We start from the raw sequence: 21632 nt of genomic DNA, 5'->3' as shown, positions 1-21632 counted from the left end.
TTAACCAGGACATTCCGATCAAAGACTGTGGGGGAGGAAAAGGGGGGGGGGATAGAGAGAACAGTATTCTCTTGGTGGTGGTCTGGAAAAACAAAGACATCCTGTTTGTCTGGCTTTCTCTGTCCTGCTGTTTATCTGGAACCAAGTCAGTCAAGCAAGATAAGAATGATTAATGCTGCTAGGCAGCAGTGCATCAGCCCAACTTCCCTAGGGTGTTCCTCAAATACTCACACTCCCTTGGGACCTCATTATCAAACTTGTTATTATCCTATTCAGCACACCTCTGTATAAATCCATGTGTGTTTCTTGATTACAACAAGAAAGAGGTTTGCACTGTTTCTGTTATGTTTCTTCACCTCCACATTTAACTTATGGCCTCGTATTCCTTGAAAGTGTCCCATCCAAGCAGCCAGCCAGCCTGGGCTGACTTCGCTTAGCTTACAAGTGCAGAGGACATCGGCTGGGTGCTGCCACCTTCTGACTCATAAAGAGAGAGACTCTTTCAAATGTTGGGTTGTATGAGACTAGTTGTGCAATTTGGCTTCTCTCGGTGATAGCAAGACTTCATTCCTGATTTATTTCTGCCTCTGGTCAACTCTCAAGACTCAATCTGCACATCATGTATAATCAGCATAGATAGATTTTAGGAAAAAAAAAAGCAAATTACACATGATAAAGTCCTTCTAAACAGAACTATCACTGGGTAAGTGGGCTTGGGACTAGATGTAAGGGAAAAAGGTTTACACTTTTCCCCGTCTGCTGAAATTCCCAGTTTCCCCATCTGCTTTCGGTAGACATTTAATGATATCTATTGCATGAAACCCTGAATGCAAGCTATCCTAAACAGGGGTTTCTTTTTAAGTACAGGAAATAGAAAGAGGCATGTAAGATCTCTTCAGACTGAGGGAAAGTAATACTTCCATAAAATTCTAAACTTTTCACACTGCAAAGCCTTTTTAGGCAGAGGAACTGAAATAAACCATAATGCCGCATTCATTCTAGCAATATGCAAAGAATACATGTAAGCAAAAATATATCCCTACGTGAAAAAAGAATGTTCTTCTAGTATGAAAGCGAGTCAAAGATGTGACAAACCTCCACCCTAGATTTCCACTCTTTGTATATCCTGGCTGCTCTGTCCTGGACTACGCTACCAATAGAAGAGAATACCTGTAGCTTGGTAGTCAACTGTGGAGTCCTTGGTGACCTTTGACCTTGGTTGTCTGCTTGCAGATATTTAGTTACCCAACTAAATCTCCAATGCTAGAACGGAGTGGAGTTTTATAGGGGTGTTCTAGGCTGGCAGTAGTTGCTGGGGTAGAGAGAAGATTCCCATCCTTATGTCATCTGTCCTCTTGATTTTTGTTTCTTATTTAATCTTTCTAATTTTAATTGTTTTGTACTACTTTTTTCACTTTTTATTATCCTGTAAGCCACCCAGAATTGCTGTAACACTGAGAAGGGTGGCATATAAATTTACCGTATATGCCGGCGTATAAGGTGACCCGGCGTATAAGACAACCCCCGTCTTTGTCGCCGGGCCGCATTCCTAGAACGTCGTCTTATACGCCGGAAACTACCAGTATTTCCGGCATATAAGACGACTCGGCGTATAAGACGACCCCTGTCTTTGGCGCCGATTTTAGCGCTTGCGGAAGTCGCCTTATACGCCGGCATATACGGTAGTAAATAAATACAGTAGCTTGCCCTGTCAATGTTGATGAGTTGTTGCTTACTCCTTGTTAGTTCCTTGGTCATGCTGCTGTTTCCTGCTTGTTTGTCTAATATTAATCCTTGCTTATTAGGGTGTTGATTGCTTTTGTTTCCTCCTTAGCTTTTTTTGTCCCTATTGAATGGTATGTAAATGTGATTTACCTCTATGTGCCTCTTGATGGCTGATTTGTCTGAATGTCAAGCATCCAGGAATTCCCTAGCATTTTTGGGGTTTAACTTGCTCTAGGATGTTCAGTTTCCTATCTCTGAAACATGATTAGATCTGTCCATGTTTTGTGAAATTAAGGGGTTTTCATGTCTTCTGCAAAGTAGACTGCATATGTACAAACTTCCACTATGTTATCTAGCATTACTTGACTACCTGGCTGTTACATAGTACAGAAATGTTTGCAAACAAAGAAACAATTGTGTTATATTCAAAGACCTATTTTAAGACTATTTAAAATTGATTTTTTTTTACCTCCTCTTCTACAGATTGGTATTCTTTATCATCAGGAGCAAGATCTATAAGAATTGTCCCTTGGCTGACACAGTGAAAAGTCAGATAAGGATTGGTGCCTGAAAAGGAAAATATGTTAAACTTGTATGCACGTATATTCACCCAGAAGAACCAACTATAAAACTAGGACTGATGGAGTACTGTCCACTGCCATCATTTTAAAATTGCTAGATTTAAAGCAGACTTACCCTGTTGCCCACCTAGAAGCCTCTCTACACCTTTTATTAACTTATGACGATGCCCATAGGCATTGATGCCAATTTCTTTCAACTCCTCATGACCCATGTCTGCTAGGACATCCAAGGTAATCTGAATAGCACAGAGAGAAGTAAAAAGTAGCATTTTTCATTAGTCACCTTGAATATATTTTAAGTAAGAACGGGGAAGGGATCCTAGGAAGATTAAGGGCCCATATGGCTGGTCAGATAAATTGTACTGGGAGCAGCTGAAGACAGGAGAAGAATAACTGGTAGCGAGCACTAAACATTTTTCTCTCTCTCTTCCACTTTCAGCATAATATTAGTTTCATGCCCCCAAGCATGGAGAATAATTACAGAGAGCAGAAATGGGGACATACTTATTCATGTTTGCATTGGATTTAAAATAAAATGTAATTTGAACTTCCTTTGCTGAAGCAATAGATGGAAAAATGCTAGATAATTAACGTAAGCACCAAGATTTATTCCTTTTTTTTCTTTTTAAGATAGAACTTAAACAAATTATTTGCACATTAATTGAAATGGGAAGAAACAAAGTAGAACTAATGCTGTACAATACAAGATGTTGATACCTGGAATTTTTTAAAAGAGGGCAATTAGGGCTGAAGAAAAAATAAACTGATTGAAGTATCACTTCAACTGCTTTGCTCAGCTTAAGTAAAACTGAATTTCATCAAATAGTTGATTCCAGATAACTTCTCATTTAGCTTTTTTAAAATTCATACAAAAGCAGAATTCACACCATATTACCATCTGCTTTATTTGAAAGTGAATTTACCATAAACTATGTCAGGTTTTTGCTTTAGAACAGTGTTTCTCAACCTAGACAATTGACAATTTGAAGGCATTGCTGGCTGTGGAATTCTGGGAATTGAAGTCCACATGCCTTAAAATTGTCAAGGTTGAGAAACACTGCTTTAGAAATAAAAGACCAAAGCTCTCTGACAGAAAACTTAGCTTATGAGGCTCTTTGGATGCTAGGCATCATATCTTTCCATTTCATGCACATTATTGAACTGAAATAGAAGAATAAATGCAACACTAGCTTAGGACCATTTTTACCTGTTCCGTTTCGAATATATCCCGGAGATGCTCCAGACCCAAGCTTTTCAAGAACTGGCTGATATTCATGTCAAGACCAACAACTACAACAAAAATATCCTTCATGTAAGTCATCAATACAAAGTATCCACTAAATTTCCACTTAAATCCTTAGTCCTTTAACTGTAATCTTTTCAATCTGAAATATTTCCTCTATTGCATCTTCTACAAGAAAACAAATCTTTACTACTGGTAGGAAAAAAAGTAAAGAATAAACAAGAGACATAGAGCCAAAATGTATGGGATTTTTTTAAATGGGAAATAGTATGAATTCTCATTATTAATAAAATCTTCTCTTTTGGTGAGCATTAAGGGGCTACATGTGGCAGATAAAGTTACCATCTGCACATTCCATTTTCTCTGCTCTATCCACCTCCTCCTTCTCTAATGTTATATAACTTAAATGAGTAATCTACTCATGCTGGTTGGTAACGTAACAAACACCAAAAGATATTTCTCCCTCCAAACATCCATCAACCTACAGTTTTTACAATTTTGACTATAATTTTATATATGCCTTACACTAGGGGTAGGCAGCCTTGGCTCTTTTATGACTCGTGGACTTCAACTCCCAGAATTCCTGAGCCAGCATGGCTCAGCTTAGAAACTCTCCCTTTCCCCTCAGCATGGCTGGCTCAGGAATTCTGGGAGTTGAAGTCCACGAGTCATAAAAGAGCCAAGGTTGCCTACCCCTGCCTTATACCAATCAAGTTTATATACAAAGACCAAATATCTATATGTTCACTAATTTAAAGTCCCAAATAAAAAGACAAAGTCCAGAAAAATAGTTATTCCAAAGAGAAAATCTGTTTTATCTATTTCTTCAAGTGTTAAGATTCCCCCCTCCCCAACAAAGCTTTAAAAGTCATGATCTAAACAGGACCTTAGACTTATTTCCTCAAAAATTCGGATGGAAGATGATTTCCCATTATGCATATTTAGGACTGTGACTTTGGAAATTTCCTATAATCGGGAAGAGTACCTTCTCCTTCTTTCCTCTCTGTTCCTGTTGCTCCATCTCCAGCATTAGATGCGCCGGCCACTGCAATTTCAGCCAGAGGTCCTGCAAGGTTATCTATACTGCTGGCAGCAGACAGACAGGATGGGGTGGATGCTGGTGAAATGACTGAGGCACTAACAACAGTGGCTTGAGGTTTAAAGCATGTTGGCAAGGCTTCAGGAGGCATTGCATCAGTAAGCAAAGCTCTGATATCGTCAGCCTGAAAATAAAATAGTGTTTTAAAAAATAAAACCAAAACCAATCATTTTTAAAGAAATTGTTTAAACAGATAACTATCCTCTATACTCAAAAACAAATATTCAAAGAATATTTGCAAATATTCATCAATCTTTGGAACAGTAACATAGAGCTAGAAAGGCATTTACTTTCCACAACACTTTGAAATATTCCAAAATAGTTTACCCCCAGACAGTTCTGTTTTATGTACTCTGTACATAAAATTTTTTAGCTGTCCACCTATGCGAAGCATTTCAAAAATACATATTTCATTTTGGATGTTACAGATAAAGTGCAAGCAATAGAAATGAAAGGAATAAAGCAATTTATTGAATAATACTTGCAACCACAATACAGACTATAAGTTGTATGAATGAAGCAATGGATTTAAAAAATCAGGCATTTAATCTGCACAAAACAAAAATACTTCCTTAACCTGCCTTAGCAAATATCCAATAAATATTGAACCAATGTGGTATAATAAACTGTGTGATGTTTTTTATTGCTCACTGGATGAGCATACTATACACAAAGCCTTAGCTCCTCGAAATTTTTAAAGGAATAGATTCAGGTCAAATCCATTTCCGTACATTTATTGAGATGTTTCACTATATTAATGTGGTCAATGAAGGAAATAAATGACTATCCGTTGTAGTCAACTGATCTAAATATTGAAATTATTTATTTTTTAAAACCAAACCAAACCAACTTACTGTGGCAAGATCCAAAGGTGTCTGGCCTTCTTGATTCTTCATTGTTGGATCTGCTCCATGAGCTAGAAGTAGAGCACAGAGTTGCGTCCTTCCTTTTTGTGCTGCTTCATGCAATGGTGTAAATGCCCATTTATCTGTAGCATTTACACAGGTATTATATTTAATCAATAGAGCTGCTATATCCACATGCTGAGGAAAAATGAAAAAAAAAATAGAAAGAATTCTCAATTTAAAAAGAGAAAAGCAAACATCGTTAAATGATTTGTGTGCATTCAAAGCTATGACAAAGCTGGATGTATTCAGCACTGAAAACATAATAATTTATGTTTTTAATTAGATAGTTTTATACAAAGAGATCCATGAGCAAGAAACACACGAGTTAGCCAGTAGGTGAAATATACAACTTCTTCAGTTCTTCAATGATCTAAGCTTCCTTAATATGGGAGATGCATTTGTCATTTTTATTTTTTTATGCAGAAACTGAAAAAAGCTAACACCAATTACAACTAAGACAAAAAACAGAAGATACAACTTTTGATCTATACATCATTTAATCTAGTCTTGATTTTCACAATAGAGAAATATATACCAAGAGATAACATGATATTGAAATTATTTTTTAAATCAAGTAGCAAGACAAATCTTAGACTGTGGGGTCCTTGGTGTTCTCTGAATTTGGTTGTTTTCTTGCAGAAATTTCATTATCCAAATAAGTAAAATCATCAGTGCTAGAAGGGAATGGGGTTTGCTCTCTGTTTATATATAAATGGTTTGTTCTGTAACCTAGTTGTTCTGTAATCTAATCTGCAAGAAAATAACCAAGCTCAGAGAGCACCAATGATTTCAATTCAACCCTGAGTTACAAATATTTTTGTCAACCGATACAAATCTTACAATTCCCCTTGTACATATTTTAGCAACATTTTGTAGAAGACTGAAATACAATCAATTTTATGCTGTTATTTGGTTACCCTCGTTTCTTCCACTTGTTTTATACTTGTTAGTGTAATGCAAGTTATACGTCTTGACTACACTGAGATTATTAATGCTTACCCCATAGGATGCTGCATTATGTAGTGGAATTAATCCTCCCTTGTCTTGAGCGTTAACATCAGCACCATGTTCTAGAAGATACTCAGCAACTTCTAAATTATTGTAACCAGCTATGTGCAAAAAGAAATACAGCGTGAGTGAAAACTCAGCAATGAAGGAATCCTAGACCAAATACCTTACGAAATTGTTAGAAATACATATTTTTAAAAGTTTCTTAAATCTGTTCCAACGAGGATTTCCTATGAATAAATTAACCCAATGCCTCACTTACCAGCAAGATGTAATGGGGTGGAGTTTCGTCCCTGGGTGTCACGGCAATTGATGTTTTCTGGAGAGCATAATTTCTGAACCCGTGCCAGGCAACCCTTTTTAGCAGCATCCAGCAGCGCAGCGTCACCTCGCAGCAGGTCCTGGATATCAGTGTCTCCCTCTTTCACCAAGTCTAGAGGAGTGTTGCCATCTCTGTTCTTCTTGGTTGGATCCGCTCCGTGCTGCAAACAACATTTCTACTGTTTTGCAGCTGAAAACTTTATCCTCCATGCCACCAAACATAGCACCATGCTATTTTTAGCATGATATACAGGAGGACTATCAAGGTGCTTTAAAAATAGTATAAGCACACAAGACACCTGCTTTAAGAACAGATTTTCCAAATTTAAAAGAAGGTATAAACAAATATCATGCTATAACTAATATCTAACTTTGAGCAGATTTCATTTCACACCCTTCTGATTCATTCTCCAAAGGACCAAAATATGCTGAGAATCGTATCTTTCTTTGAAAATGTGCCCTACATTGGTTGTCTCTGCAGGCAATTAGTTAGTCCTCTACTTACAACCATTCATTTAGTGACCATTCAAAATTACAGGGACACTGAAAAAAGTGACTTGCAACCATTTCTCACACTTAAGACCATCACAGCATCCCCACAGTCACCATCAAAATTGGCAACCTATTTACGATGGTTGCAATGTTCAGCAACAGATGACCACCATCTGTGACCTACCCAGCCAGCTTCTGACTGACAGCCAATGAGGGAAACCGGATTTACTTAATGACTACATGGTTCACATAACAACTGAAGTGATTTGCTTAACAACCAGAGTAAAAAGATAATAAATCTGTGCACGACTCACTTAACAACCACCTTGCTTAGCAGTGGAAATTCTGGTTTCAATTGTCATAAACAGACGACTACCATATTTTCTGGCGTATAAGACGACTTTCTAAACCATGAAAATCTTCTCAAAAGTCGGGGGTCGTCTTATATGCCGGGTGCTGAAACTTACCGAGCCGGACTGGAGAATCTGCGGCGCGTTAGTGCTGCAAGGGCGGGCCAGACGCGTGAAAGAAGCGTGTTTTTCTGGGCACAGCGCTGCTCTTGCTGCACTAACGCTGCCCCTGGGCACTTGCCAGACCTCATCATAAGTCTTTTTTGGAAGATCTCGGCGAGGGACAGCACTAATAAAGGTACGGTTTTTGGAATGTGGCCAAAGCAGTCTATAACCTGATCTGAGCTGTCTAAAAACGCTCAGATCAGGTGACAGACTTCCTTGAAGCAGCCCCCTTCTCCCTGCTCTCTATCACATTGCGCTACCGCTCAGATCATCTTGGAGACAGGGAGGGCTGGGCAGGCAGGGAGAGCTGACCCACCAAATCCAAGCAGGCTTTGAATACAACAACCAGCCAATCACCGGTAAGGTACATCGCTTGCCGCAATTGGCTGGTTGTTGTATACTGGGTAATTTTTATTTGGTGTGCGTTGGAAGAGGGGTAGTCTTATACGGCGAGTATAGCCCAAACTTTATATTTTAACTGGAAAAGTTGGGGGTCATCTTATATGCCCAGTCATCTTATACGCCAGAAAATACGGTACCTGTAATTTCTACAGGGCAGAAGAGCTTTAGTCCAATTCATGCAGAAATTACATGATGACTCTAATTTATCCATGCCCAAATTACTCTAAACTACTCAGCACTTACTTCTTTGAAAAGCTAGGCATAAAAACACAGGTGTGTGCTGCGGAGGGGTGTTTCAGGCTAAGGAAAACAAAGAAATGGTTTGTTCCCAGCCAGAGGCTATGGCTTTGATTGCCTTTGGTGGCCACAGGAATTATGTAGTCACTACTCCAAAACAGGTTGCACGACTGAGAAATAAAATCTGAGGAAGAGAAGTCTCTAGCTATCAACTTTCCAGCCTCAGCATCACCATGCGGGCAATTCTTTTTAAAGCCTTAGGACCCGTGCATTTCTAAACATTGCTGCTAGGTGGCAGTTGGTTGTTGGCCTACTGTGGTTCCCCAAAAGTTAGACCCAGCCTGATAGTAAGCCCTAGCTTGATTTTAGGGGGTGGGCCTAATATAAGCCCTACTCCAAAACTAAGCCCTAGTTTTGGGGTGAAGCGCACCCCTAAAAATCAAGCTAGGGCAGGGGTAGGGGTGTGAAGCTAACCTATGCACCTCGCACCCACTTACCTTACCAGTAGGACACCACAGCCAGGCCTCCCACACCCCAACACCTGTCGTGCTGCTACTTCTTCTGTGGCCGCTTGCCACCACTTGTAGCCAGCCGCCATGTGGCACATTGCGCCGTTGCCACTCCTCCTGGCAGGATGCTGCATGGCACTTCAGGCCGCTTCCACTGCTCGCACGCTTCAGGCCGCTTCTGCTTGCACAGTGCTTCAGGCCACTTCTGTTGCTTGAGCGCTTCAGGCCGCTTCTTTTGCTTGAGCGCTTCGCGCCGCTTCTGTTGCTCGCAGCAGGAGGCCACATAGCGCTTCAGGCTGTTTCCACGGTGGAAACGACCCAAACAGCCACGCAGCATCCTGCCGCTAGCAGCAGAAACGGCGGAAAGTACCATGTGGCATCCTGCCGGGAGGAACGGCAACGGTGCAATGCGTGACATGGCGTCTGGCTGCAAGTGGTGGCAAGTGGTAGCAGAAGAAGTCAAGCAGTGGCGTGACAGGTCTCAAGGGGGTGGGAGGCCTGGTTGTGGTGGTCCTAAAGCAGTGTTTCTCAACCTTGACAATTTTAAGGCATGTGGACTTCAACTCCCAGAATTCCACAGCCAGCATTGCTGGCTGTGGAATTCTGGGAGTTGAAGTCCACATGCCTTAAAATTGTCAAGGTTGAGAAACTCTGTCCTAAAGAAAGACATTCTCCAAAATTAAGACCTAGTGCCTCTTTTGGAGGAAAAAAAAATATAAGATCGGGTCTTACTTACAGGGAAACATGTTAACTGGTATTCCTCCTCTGAGAAATGCTTTTGAGTAAGAACGTCCAAGGATTTCCAAATAAATGTTTCATGGATATACCGGTTCTTTTAGAGCCAGGGGATGAAAATATAAAACGAAGCTATGTCTGTGTGTTCCTAAATATTTATTTTGGTTGATACTCTAACACCACAGAATTACTTCCTGATGTCATGACATCACGTTCTGGTAACCCATATTATGGCAACCAGGTATAACATTTAACTTTTATGTGTGGTTCTGTATAAGCAGTGGCAATGGCAGACTGAAGCCAGCTTTGCTTCTCTGTCTCTCCAATCTGACAAATTTACTGACAGCATTGTATCCTAATTGCTACTAATAGTTTTGCAGCAGATTACAAACCAGCAGTCATATGCAGATGATCGACTGTACAGCTCAGCGCACATGCAAACTATTCCTTTGCAGAGATACTTTAATTTGTAGCTATACTGCAATCTAAACTTAGAGTACAATGCCTTTCTTAAAAAAACAATAAACAAACGTTTATTATTATCCTAAGAGGAGTTCTATTCGGAAGAAAATTACACAAAATTGCTGCATATATTATTATGTGTCATAGCCTGAAGTAAACAAAGTCTCTTTAAAAAAAACAATTTAAAGTACATACTTTGAGGAGGAGCTTGCAGATTTCATATTTTCCCTTTGCTGCTGCTTCATGTAGTGGTGTAAACTTCCATAAATCAGCAACGTTGACAGAAGCTCCATGTCGCACTAATAACTCTGCAACTTCATAGTGTCCATACGAACAAGCGTTATGTAGAGGTACTAATCCACTGACAAGTTTTAAAAAAAAGTATTAAGATTTAAAAGCAAAAAAATAGTTATCCTTCAAAATAATTGCCATCTTGCTTTTCTATTTTAGTCAAATTATTTTAACTGAGGTTATAAAGTTATAAACTCACTTTACAGAGTAAAAAAAAATCAACTTTTGTAAGTGTGAGAAATGTGGCAATAATCTAATGATATCACTGCAAGGGTAAGGCTGAAATGACCAAGATGGAGGGACGGCAATCTCCGTTTCTGCACACATTAATACTGAGCAAGATTAAACAGATGTGAATTTAATCTACTGTTTTCTTTTTTGGCTATAAAAGAAACACAATAGATGAAGAAATCTTTAAACTGCACCTAAAGGACAAGGAAGCAAACTTAGAAACAAAAGAGACCCATTTATTTATTTATATCCTGCCTTTATTATTATTATTATTATTATAAAAAAAAATAACATATCTAACAGTCCTCCCGCCTCCTATTTTCCCCACAACCACCACCCTGGGTCTGGGCTGGGCTAAAAATGATTGACTGGCCCAAGATCAGCCACCTGGCTTTCTTGCCTATGGCAGAACTAGAACTCAGTCCTCTGGCTCCTACGCCAGCATTTTAATCACTACACCAGTGTTTGTTTTGTAAACTTTGTTTACAGATCTGGACAAATTATAAAAATACAACAACTACTGGAGGATGGTTGGACGGATGAATGGATGACAGACAGATAAATAAGGACGGTAATGTAAGACAGGCCTGAAACAATTCAGAACATACATTACTATGATTTTTGTTAGGAAGGCCAGTATATCTGACATATATGTCTTATAAAATGTTTAAAAAGCATCTAGGGATAGTCCAAGATGAAGAGGAAACTGCACCACAGCACAGAGGGTAAATTTTATTATTTATTTGTTTATCCCACCTTTATTAATTTTATAAATAATTCAAGGTGATGAAGACACCTAATACTTCTTCCTCATCCCATTTTCCCCACAACAACAACCTTATGAATTGAGCTGGGCTGAGAGAGAGAGAGAGAGAGCGATTGGTCCAAAATCACCAGCCTGACTTTCATGCCTAAGGTGGGACTAGAATTCACAGTCTCCTGGTTTCCAGTCTGGTGCCTTAACTAGGCAAAAAACAGCTCTCATAGATATTGGCTCAGTCAGATTAGATGTCCTGATCCTCTGCTTGAATACGGCTAACGTTTTAATGAGCAGATATTGCTGGAACTAGTATACCAAGGGAAGAAATCATGTATTTTACAATTATCTTGGACCAAGGAAGTTTTCAAAGATGAGAGTTCATTCTACCCATACATAAAACAGTAAATTGCATGGTCACAATTACCCTTTATCCTTTGCATGTACATCTGCTCCATGATGAAGCAAGTATTCAACTACTGAAACTCGATTGTAACCTGCAGCAAAGTGCAATGGGGTTGAATGACGTCCCTCCAAATCTCTACAATTCACATTCTGCGAACTGCATAGTTGCTATGTAAAAATGAGAAAGGAAAACATCCATAGTAGAATTCACCACAGACATTTCAAATAGTCTTCCATATCTCAAGACATTATAGTAAGAATAATAAAGATCCCTGGGCAATCTAAAAAAAATAACTAAGTCTCTGGGTACAAGTTATCTTACAATAAAATAATTAAGATTCCATTACAGGTTATTTTCCAGAAATAAAAAAAAAAATCCAACAATGTGAAGCTAACATAGCACTTTTGAATTTGACACAAAGTAGTGCAAAGAAGTGGGAATCAATCAATATGTCATCTTTTATTTTTACTAAGAAAAATTAATCATTTGGAGTCTTATAGGAAACTATTTAAAATCTGTAGTTCCACTAATGATCTAACAGGATGGTTAAAAACAATATATGGACATAAAAAAACACGGCAAACTAAATCAATCCAAACAAATAATATAAAATCTAGCTAAACAAATAATATAATAAATCGAATACAAAACGCTCTATAATAAAACTGATTTGTGGCACATTTCATCTTCTGGCATATTTTAAGTGCTGCTGCATAGAATCTGACAACATTGTATGGGGTAGCAGAATTGGCATCTGAGGGTAGGCAGGGAGATGTAGAATTGTCCTAAATGGTGAAATAAGACTAATATGGTCAGAAAAGTGTCCAAATATGGAAGTAGAATACCTCATAAATATATGGGGTACTATTACAGAAACCTCTTTCAATATAGTTATGGAAATTCTATATTTTATTACATTAAAAAGAACTACTGCTGAATTTAATTTGCTAAAAATAAATTTTTCATGGTTCTATTTCAGCTTCAATTAAACAGCATTTATTCAAGAGCAGGATATTTTTCAGTTAGGAAAGTTTCAAACCCAATATTACTTTTCATAATATTAACTATTACATATATATTTAATGTCAAAATCTGTTTTAGCACAAAATATTATTCTCTCCTAAGCTTGATTTTCCTGTTTTCATTAATTATGGTTTATCGTTTTATCCCAAAATGAAGCATTGTGGTTAATTATTTCTGCTTTTTGAAAAACTAACTTAAACTTACAGTTAAGCACAATTAAGACTAATCAGGGTATTAGGTAGGAATGCAATACAAATTAACATTCTAACAACCTAAAAATTGTAGGACAGAAGAATATAAGTCCAATGTTCACTGCAGACTATCATCGCAAAATACTTTTTTCCTCATTATATTAAAAATGGCTATATTTATCTTAAATTTCTTATAATCCTTAAGTTCCAACATACCTTTACAGTTTCTAAATCTCCAGCTTTAGATGCTTCCAACAGTCTATAATCTACATCAGAGGTATGTATTGGAGTATTTTCTATTTAAAGATAAAAAACAACAACAACAATAAGCATTGTAGTTTTATAGGATATATTTAGGTTAGAAACTATTATTAACACTCAGAATAACAGCATATTCTTTCTAGCATTGTGATTATAACTGAGTTACAAATATGAACATTCTCAATTCAAATCTCAACCCTTGCATAAATTCCTGGATATAGTATTAGTCCCAATATTGTAGATCAAAGTAAGTATCATTAAAAGACTTAATAGTGCTAATTTACTAATATTTAAAACACTTAACTCTATGTGCATATATATGTAACAACCATATCATTCCTTTTCAGATGGACAACAGCAATTTAAGAAATGAAGGGCATGACATTTGAAAAAAAGAAGGAAAAGTAATTACATCTAGTTTACAACAATATAATTCACTTTACTACACCTATAGGAAAATGTGCAAATTGGAGATTTACACATTGCATTCCCAATTTTTATTCATTAGCACCTCTTACACTCTTGTAATCAGCAATCTACCAAATACTTCCTAGACAAATATAAACTAATCTCTTGTAGTTTTTGCATTCACACTTTTTCCTCTGTATAATAAAACAAGAATCACATTCTTCTAATTGTCAGACACAGACACATTCTTCACATACACATAGTAATATCCCACAGCCTCTTGATAAGGCAAGCTCATTCATATTTTAATATTTCTCCAGTTATAATTAATATTTATAATTACAACCTTACTAATTTTGAACATTCTCACAACAATTATGACTTTGTGATATTTTTTTTTCTTGGACACTTGTTGAGTTTTACTCTTTGATATAGCACAATTATACTTTTCAAAACTCTAAAATGCTCCTTCTGCCATTTTATTTATCTAATTTATACAGTCACCCATTTCACCCAAGTCGACTCTAGTTGATGTATAACAAATGGGTAAAACCACATATAAAAGCAAATATAAAAAATATAAAAATAATCTTAAAAAGTAAATATCATAAAAAACATAGGTTCATAAATCCTAGGTGAAGACAGGATAAGAATAAGCAGCTCAACACCTAAGCATGTCTGTAGTAACTCAGGACCCACAGGTTGGTAACATAACCAAGTGCTGAAAGCCTTCTGGTATGTCAAAAGGGATGGAACTAATCTAATTTAAGGAGAAAGAATGTTCCATAAGGCAGATGCCACATCACAGAAAGCACATCTCCTGGGATGCACCAAATGCAAGTTCATAGTAGATAACACCTACAGCATGCCTCTCTGTCAGATCTAATGAGACAGGCTGATATAATCAGGGAGAGGCAGTCCCTCAGATAGCCCAGTCCCATGTCATGAAGGATTTTAAAGGTTAAAATGAGCATCTTGAATTGGGCCTGGAAGAAAACTGTTTTATTTGATTTAGAGAATTTATATGGCTGCTCATTGACTTTCAGTAACTCTAGGAGACTTCCCAAAAACCCAATATACGAAGAGTAGAAACAATAACTCCGCACCCTCCCTGGAGACAAGCAATCAAATTCCTTCCTTTGTTTCACCCCAATTAAACTGAATCACTTTTACTTTGAATTCTTTTTACTAGTTCCAACAGAAGGGAATATACGTAGCCCAGGGTTGAACTGTGGTGCTGAGGAAAGTTGTTTGCTTGCAGATGTTTCAATATTTGACTAGGTAACACCTTCAGGGCTAGTGAGTGTGGGTTTTGCTCCCTGTTTATATAAAGTAGTTTGGTTGGCCAGTGTTGGTGGAGATATGATTTTCTCCATGGTAGTTCCTTAATTAGAGATTGTTTCCTGCTTGTTTGTCTAGTGTTAATCCCTGTTTATCGGGATGCTGGTTGCTGGAGAGGATGGTTTCTGGTCTTTTTTGTTTCCTTCTTAGCTTTTTATTGTCCCTTTTGAATGGTCTGTAAATGTGGCTTACTTCTAAATGCCTTTGGATGGCCAATTTGTCTGAATGTCAAGCATCCAGGAATTCCCGAGCATTTTTAGATATCATTTGGTCTAGTATGTTCACAATTTCCCAGTTGAAACTATGGTTGAATCTGGCCATGTGTTGTGAGATTAAGGACTTTTCACTGTGTCTTCTGACTGCTAGCTGGTGTTCATGGATGCCTTCTGCTAATCTTCCTCCCAGAAGTCCTACATAGTACTGTATGTTGTAGATGACTCCCTTTTTTTCCTTTTTGGGCTACCAGTTCTTTAGGGTTAATTAAGATGTTTTGGAGGGCTTTGGTTGGTTTGTTTCTGTGCTATACTGATGTTGTGTGATTGCAATGGTCTGTTGATTGTTTCTGAGATGTCTTTTTTTATATCTAGCAGTTTTATGTCTATTTTCTTGTATCCGTCTATCATATAATTAGAACCATGCATTTAAAAAGGACAATAGCCGGAAATGGCAAGCTGTAGGAAACAGACACACACATTTTCTGTCCAGATGTTTATTGTTATTTTGTTATTTAATAATAAAAGATGAGGGACATGAGCAAATTTATGAAAGAGACAAAGTCTCACAAAGTTTATGTAGCAGAAAATAGCAGGCAGTAGAAAACAGTCATGCACATTTTCTCTCCAGATTTTTAATGTTATTTTTTTGTTTAATAAACGTTGAGGGACATAAGCAGATTTATGAAAAAAGAAATTAAGGCCCTCCAATTAACTCATATTTTTATTTTAAAGTTATTTTTTTGCACTTTTAAATTGCTAATTTTGCAGAACTGCAGAGCAAAATAATTAAAATGAATTTCAAAAATCTAAAATTAGAACCAGACTTTCTTCTGAAAATCAGAATTATCCTTCTGTTGTCAAGTAACAAAAATACCTACCATTCAGTATCTGCTGCACTGCTTCATTGCCCATTTGTGCTGCTGTGAAACCTTGTAAGGAGATGATGGAGGGGTCGGAACCATAATTCAACAGGAGGCGGCATGTCTGCAAGTGACCTGCCAAAGCAGCTCTGTGCAAAGGAGTCTGTCCAAGGGTGTCCAGTGCATTCATCTAAGGGGAAAATAAATAATATATACATTTATACATATGTATTAATTTGGAGTATTTATATAAAATTTTCCATTGCAAGCTTATTATTTCTATTTCACTCCACAACCTATGTGTGACAGACAGAAACCAGGTTAAGTGAGATTATACAGGACACTCATTTAGTTGCCCTCAAGCTGTGGTAACTAATTTAAGATTGGAATGTTTGTGTTCTTGTAAACGATGGCACTGCTGTTATTACTTTCTTTCATGCCCAATAAGTGATATATTGGAATAGTTAGTAATGGAATATCATGCTACTAGAAATTATTCATAGTTAAACAAAAAAGCAACCACAGTATGTGGTTACCATGTGTGTTCGGAAAGAAAAATGCCCCCCTCCCCCATTTTGGATGTTAATCTGAGAAAAGTTTAACCTTACTGAGAAAACCTCAAGAACTGATTTTTCAGATTGCTAGATATGTGCCTCATAAAGCAGCAGTTCCAAATCTTGAGTAGAGCAGACATTTTCAGGAAAATCCAGATTTCCCCCCTCTCCCCATGAAAGGAACAGATATATATGGTATGTGGGTTCAGGTTACTTGAGGAACTGTCTCAACCTAAAGGAGTTGCCTTACCCCACCCAATGCTGGCAAAGGGTGCATACTGCAGGCCCAATCAGTCAGGGAATTTCTCCTGTCAGGAACCAGGAAAAGAGGCTTCTCTGCTGTCAGTTCCTGCCCTTTGGAACATCTTGCCCCCCCCCCCAAGTCAGGTCAACTCCCTCTCTCCTGATCTTCTGTAAGAGCTTGGAAGACCTGGCTCTGCCAGTTGGCCTGGAACTTCGATAGGGAAGCAGCATGCTAGAACTGGTTAATAACAGATCCCGCCCCCCCATCCTACTTCCTCCTTATCCATCTTTTAGTTATAGTTGATCATTCGTATTCTATAGTGTTTGATTTTGATTACGTACATGTTTTTGTATTGTTTTATACTTTTTAACGTTGTAAGCTGCCCAGGGTCACCTTGTGGTTAGATGGGCGATATATAAATTTAAAATTTATTTTAAAAAATGCAGTAGCAGTGAGATACACGGTATAATAACAGCGCAACAAAGCAGTGCAATGAGAACAGCTGGGTTTTACTTCATTCCATACTGGGATGACACGGTCTTTTCGCAGAGGTATTCTCAATGGTTTCTTCCAGATCACAGCTGAAAGGCATTCATTTTTCATTGCTCAGCCTTTTTGACTGCCCAGTTTTTATAGCCTCATGTTGCAATTGGGAAAAACCATGGCCTTAATAACACTACCTTTTATGTTTGTGTGGAGTCTTTGCACTATAACTTCTTATAGATCTGCATGTCAAACTGCCAGTCCACGGGCCAGATGCGTCACACCAAAACCACGCCCGCTCTATTGCTGGCATGCCTGTGCTATGGTCTTTCTCTCAAGTAGCAGATATCTAATTCTTGGATGCACTGAGTATTCCTGTGAGTTTTTGAGCCTAAGAGGGTAACTGCTACTGTTTCTTCTGGCTATCAGCATTGGATTGGCACTGACTGATTACATAATCTTAGGGGATCTTTTTCAATATTGAGCAGCAGACCTACTTATTCATTCTTTGCTTCCATAAGAGATTTCTTAAGTCTTCCTTGTTTCCAGCCCCCAACGTGGTATCATTAGTATATATAAGATTATTTCTATTTCCTCTAAGTTGGCACTTCTCATCTTATATTCTGCATACAACTTAAACACAGTGATAGTAGACAATTTTAGAACATTCCTCTTCCAATTTTAATAATAATAATAGTAATAGTAATAATAGTAATAATAATAATAATAATAATGGAGGAAATACCATAAAGTCAATCAACACCTGGGCAATCCCAGTTATTAGGTACACAGCTGGAATAGTGGACTGGACTCAAGCAGAACTAAAAGCAATGGATAGGCAGACCAGAAAAATAATGACAATGAATCATGCCCTTCATCCACGCAGTGACATTGATAGACTTTATCTACCAAGGCAAATAGGTGGGCGTGGAATGCTACAAGGACATCAGATGGTTGAAGAAGAAAAAATGGCTTTGGAAGAATATCTGAAGAACAATGATGAATATGCACTGAAATTAGTATATCAGGAAGGTTTACTAACTACTGGAGAGACCAAAGTGGCCTACAAGAAAGACCAAATGAAGAACAGAATAGAGGCATGGGAAGACAAAGAACTACATGGCCAATACATGAAAAAAAATAGCTGGGAAAGCAGGTAATAATAAAACCTGGCAATGGCTAAGAGCAGGAAAATTGAAGAAAGAGACCGAGGGACTAATTCTGGCTGCACAAGACCAAGCCTTAAGGACAAATGCATCCAAAGTCAAAATTGAGAGGACAGCAACAGACAGTAAGTGCCGCCTATGCAAAGAAGCTGAAGAAACAGTGGACCACTTGGTAAGCTGTTGCAAGAAGATTGCACAAAATGATTACAAGCAGCGGCATGACAAAGTAGCAACAATGGTGCATTGGAAGATCTGCAAAAAATATCATTTGCCTGTAAGCAAAAACTGGTGGGATCATAAAATAGCGAAAGTCATAGAAAATGATAAAATTAAACTGCTCTGGGACTTCAGAATTCAAACAGACAAGCACCTGCAACATAACACCCCAGACTTAACAATGGTCGATAAGAAAGACAAAAAAGTCTGGATAGTGGACGTGGCAGTGCCTGGAGATAGCAGAATAGAAGAGAAAGAACTGGAGAAGATAACAAAATACAAAGACCTACAAATAGAAATAGAAAGACTGTGGCAAAAGCAAGCAAGGGTAGTAACAATAGTCATAGGCTCCTTGGGCGCAATCCCAAAACAACTGGAGCACCACTTGAACACCATTGGCATTGACAAATTCGCTATTAGTCAATTGCAAAAGGCGGCATTATTAGGAACTGCTTCCATCCTGCGACGATATCTGTAATACCATCAAACATCCACATCTGCCTATCCCAGGTCCTGGGTAAGGACTCGATAGGTAGACAAAATGCCAAATCCAGTCTGAACATCTGGCTGACTATGCGATGATCGATAATAATAATAATAATGTTGGAAGGGACCTTGAAGGTCATCTAGTCCAACCCCTTGCTCAGGCAGGAAACCCTATACCATTTCAGACAAATGGCTGCCCAGTGTCTTCTTAAAAACTTCCAGTGTTGGAGCTTCACTGCTTCTGGAGGCAGGTTGTTCCACTGGTTAATTTTCCAACTGTCAGGAAATTTCTCCTTAGTTCTAGGTTGCTTCTCTCTTTGATTAGCTTCCATCCATTGCTTCTTGCTACATCCATGTTATTAATTGTTATCCATAATTTGTGAAGGTCAAAAGCAAAATTGCAGGATTCTCTCGTGTCTCTTTCTGAATGGACTGTGAACAAACCCATTTCTCCAATTTTGATATAGGTAAATACTCAATTCCAAATAGAATTTGCATTTAAATGTATGTGGATAGTACTATTTATTAGATATGCAGGTAGTCCTCAACTTACAATTGTAATTGAGCCTGGAATTATGGTCATTAAGCCGTACCAGTCATTAAGCGAGGAATCATGTGACTGACCCATTCCACAACTTTTTTTGTGGTGGTTGTTAAGTGAATCACCTTTGTCATTAACTAAGCTCATTGTCTGCAATGGGCATTTTTTGTTCTTACAATACAAATACCGGTATTGTATTTTTCTACCACTGAATTCATTTTGCATAAATGAAAAATCATATATTTATAATGAAAATTGAAATATTCCAAGCACTTCATTAGGCCTCCATAAATTAAAGGGATCCTTACTCCAAGTGTATTCCATTAAAGTTTCTTTGGGCTTTAATACACAGCAAAGACCAGTACTAGCACAAAAGCTTGCCCAAAATCAAGAGAGTGTTTTTTTTTAAAATCAAGAGATGTGCTTTTTTAAAAAAATAAAATAAAATTAGGAAATTATTTGCCTGTCAGGAATGTAACACAAGTCATTAACTTTATCTCTAAAAAGGAGATAATGTATTATTAAGGTTTACAACTGGAAGCCATGCACATTTAAATTAGAGCTATGTGCCTAATTTTAAGAGAAAGTTTTGCAGTAATTTTCTTGCTAAAGGCAATAGAAGCTATCATTCTCTCCATTATTGTTTATTGTTCTGATTGCTTGTTTTTCTAAAATCCAATTTATCCTTTACAAGAAACAACTGTTTTCTATCATCCTACACCCAAATAAAAGGAAAAACAATATCTGCTTTTTCTTGTTAGTAATAAGGATTATTCTTGCTATCTATTTAAATGTTCTAAGTATGTGCTCTCAATTACAATATTATCGATATTAATTGACTATTATGAAATGGACAGTGGAAAATATTTTATGGTAGCACAAATCCAATTTGTGCCTCTCACTGAATATATCTCAACCAAGCAAAGCTATTCATCTATATAAACTTGAATTAATCTTTTAAAAAGACTCTTCTATTCTATTCTATTCTATTCTATTCTATTCTATTCTATTCTATTCTATTCTATTCTATTCTATACTGTTCTATATTAGATCAGCACTTAAGATGATATTAACTTAAAACTCCAACTGCCAGAAACAAAACAGATTGACGGATAACATGGTCACATTCGTTAGTCTTAAATGAAAATGTCTGCAATGCCCCATTGGTTTTCTTATAACATACACAATTTAAAGCAGCCTTCTCCAATCTGCTTAACTTTTATGTCCCAAAATTCTTGGTCAATCTGGATGTTATTCTGCAGCAATGCAACAGTCAGTATGCAGTATAGCACTGTGTTCTGCCAACATCTGTATCACTTTAGTAGTGGAACAACAGTTTGATTTTGTCAGTTTTCAAATTATCTGTTTTCTAGAGATGAGGATATAAAGAGAAATTCTCAAGTATTTTCTCCTCAGATAAGTGACATGAAGTTGTGCTGGAAGCCTCTGTTGGATACTGAACACAAGATATTAGAAAATAACTTGATAGTTATCTAGGAGCAAGATAAAAAGAGCAATGCACAACTCTCCCTATATATTGCAGCCTCCCAGTAGAAATTTAATGTGACCTTATTAAAGCTAAGCAAACAAAAATGGTAAAGTACTAGAAATCTTACATCACAATTTCAAGTTCCTATCTATATTAAAAAGAATGAAATCAGACTTTCTGATATGTAAAGCGCTGTTCCATGTTTTGGGATTCCTAGCAGTGATATTAGTAT

At 37.5% G+C, this 21632-nt stretch overlaps 1 protein-coding gene across 1 annotated transcript in view; it reads right to left on the bottom strand.

Annotated features, from left to right (window-relative positions):
• TNKS (tankyrase) overlaps positions 1–21632 on the bottom strand; it is a 91582-nt gene that overhangs the window by 13224 nt on the left and 56726 nt on the right. The window contains exons 12-22 of the mRNA XM_039345213.1: positions 16240–16411; positions 13353–13432; positions 11944–12089; positions 10433–10598; positions 6827–7046; positions 6556–6665; positions 5503–5691; positions 4535–4772; positions 3514–3596; positions 2422–2542; positions 2195–2292 (exon numbers count right to left, since the gene is read on the bottom strand). Coding sequence (XP_039201147.1) covers positions 2195–2292; positions 2422–2542; positions 3514–3596; positions 4535–4772; positions 5503–5691; positions 6556–6665; positions 6827–7046; positions 10433–10598; positions 11944–12089; positions 13353–13432; positions 16240–16411 — 1623 coding nt within the window. The remainder of the gene's footprint in view (positions 1–2194; positions 2293–2421; positions 2543–3513; positions 3597–4534; positions 4773–5502; positions 5692–6555; positions 6666–6826; positions 7047–10432; positions 10599–11943; positions 12090–13352; positions 13433–16239; positions 16412–21632) is intronic.

This window comes from Crotalus tigris, unplaced genomic scaffold, assembly GCF_016545835.1.
Source record: "Crotalus tigris isolate CLP2741 ecotype Arizona unplaced genomic scaffold, ASM1654583v1 scf7180000017946.1269602, whole genome shotgun sequence".
NCBI lineage: Eukaryota > Metazoa > Chordata > Lepidosauria > Squamata > Viperidae > Crotalus > Crotalus tigris.
The sequence above is the reverse complement of the archived record's forward strand: the minus strand, read 5'-3'. Positions and strand labels throughout refer to the sequence as shown.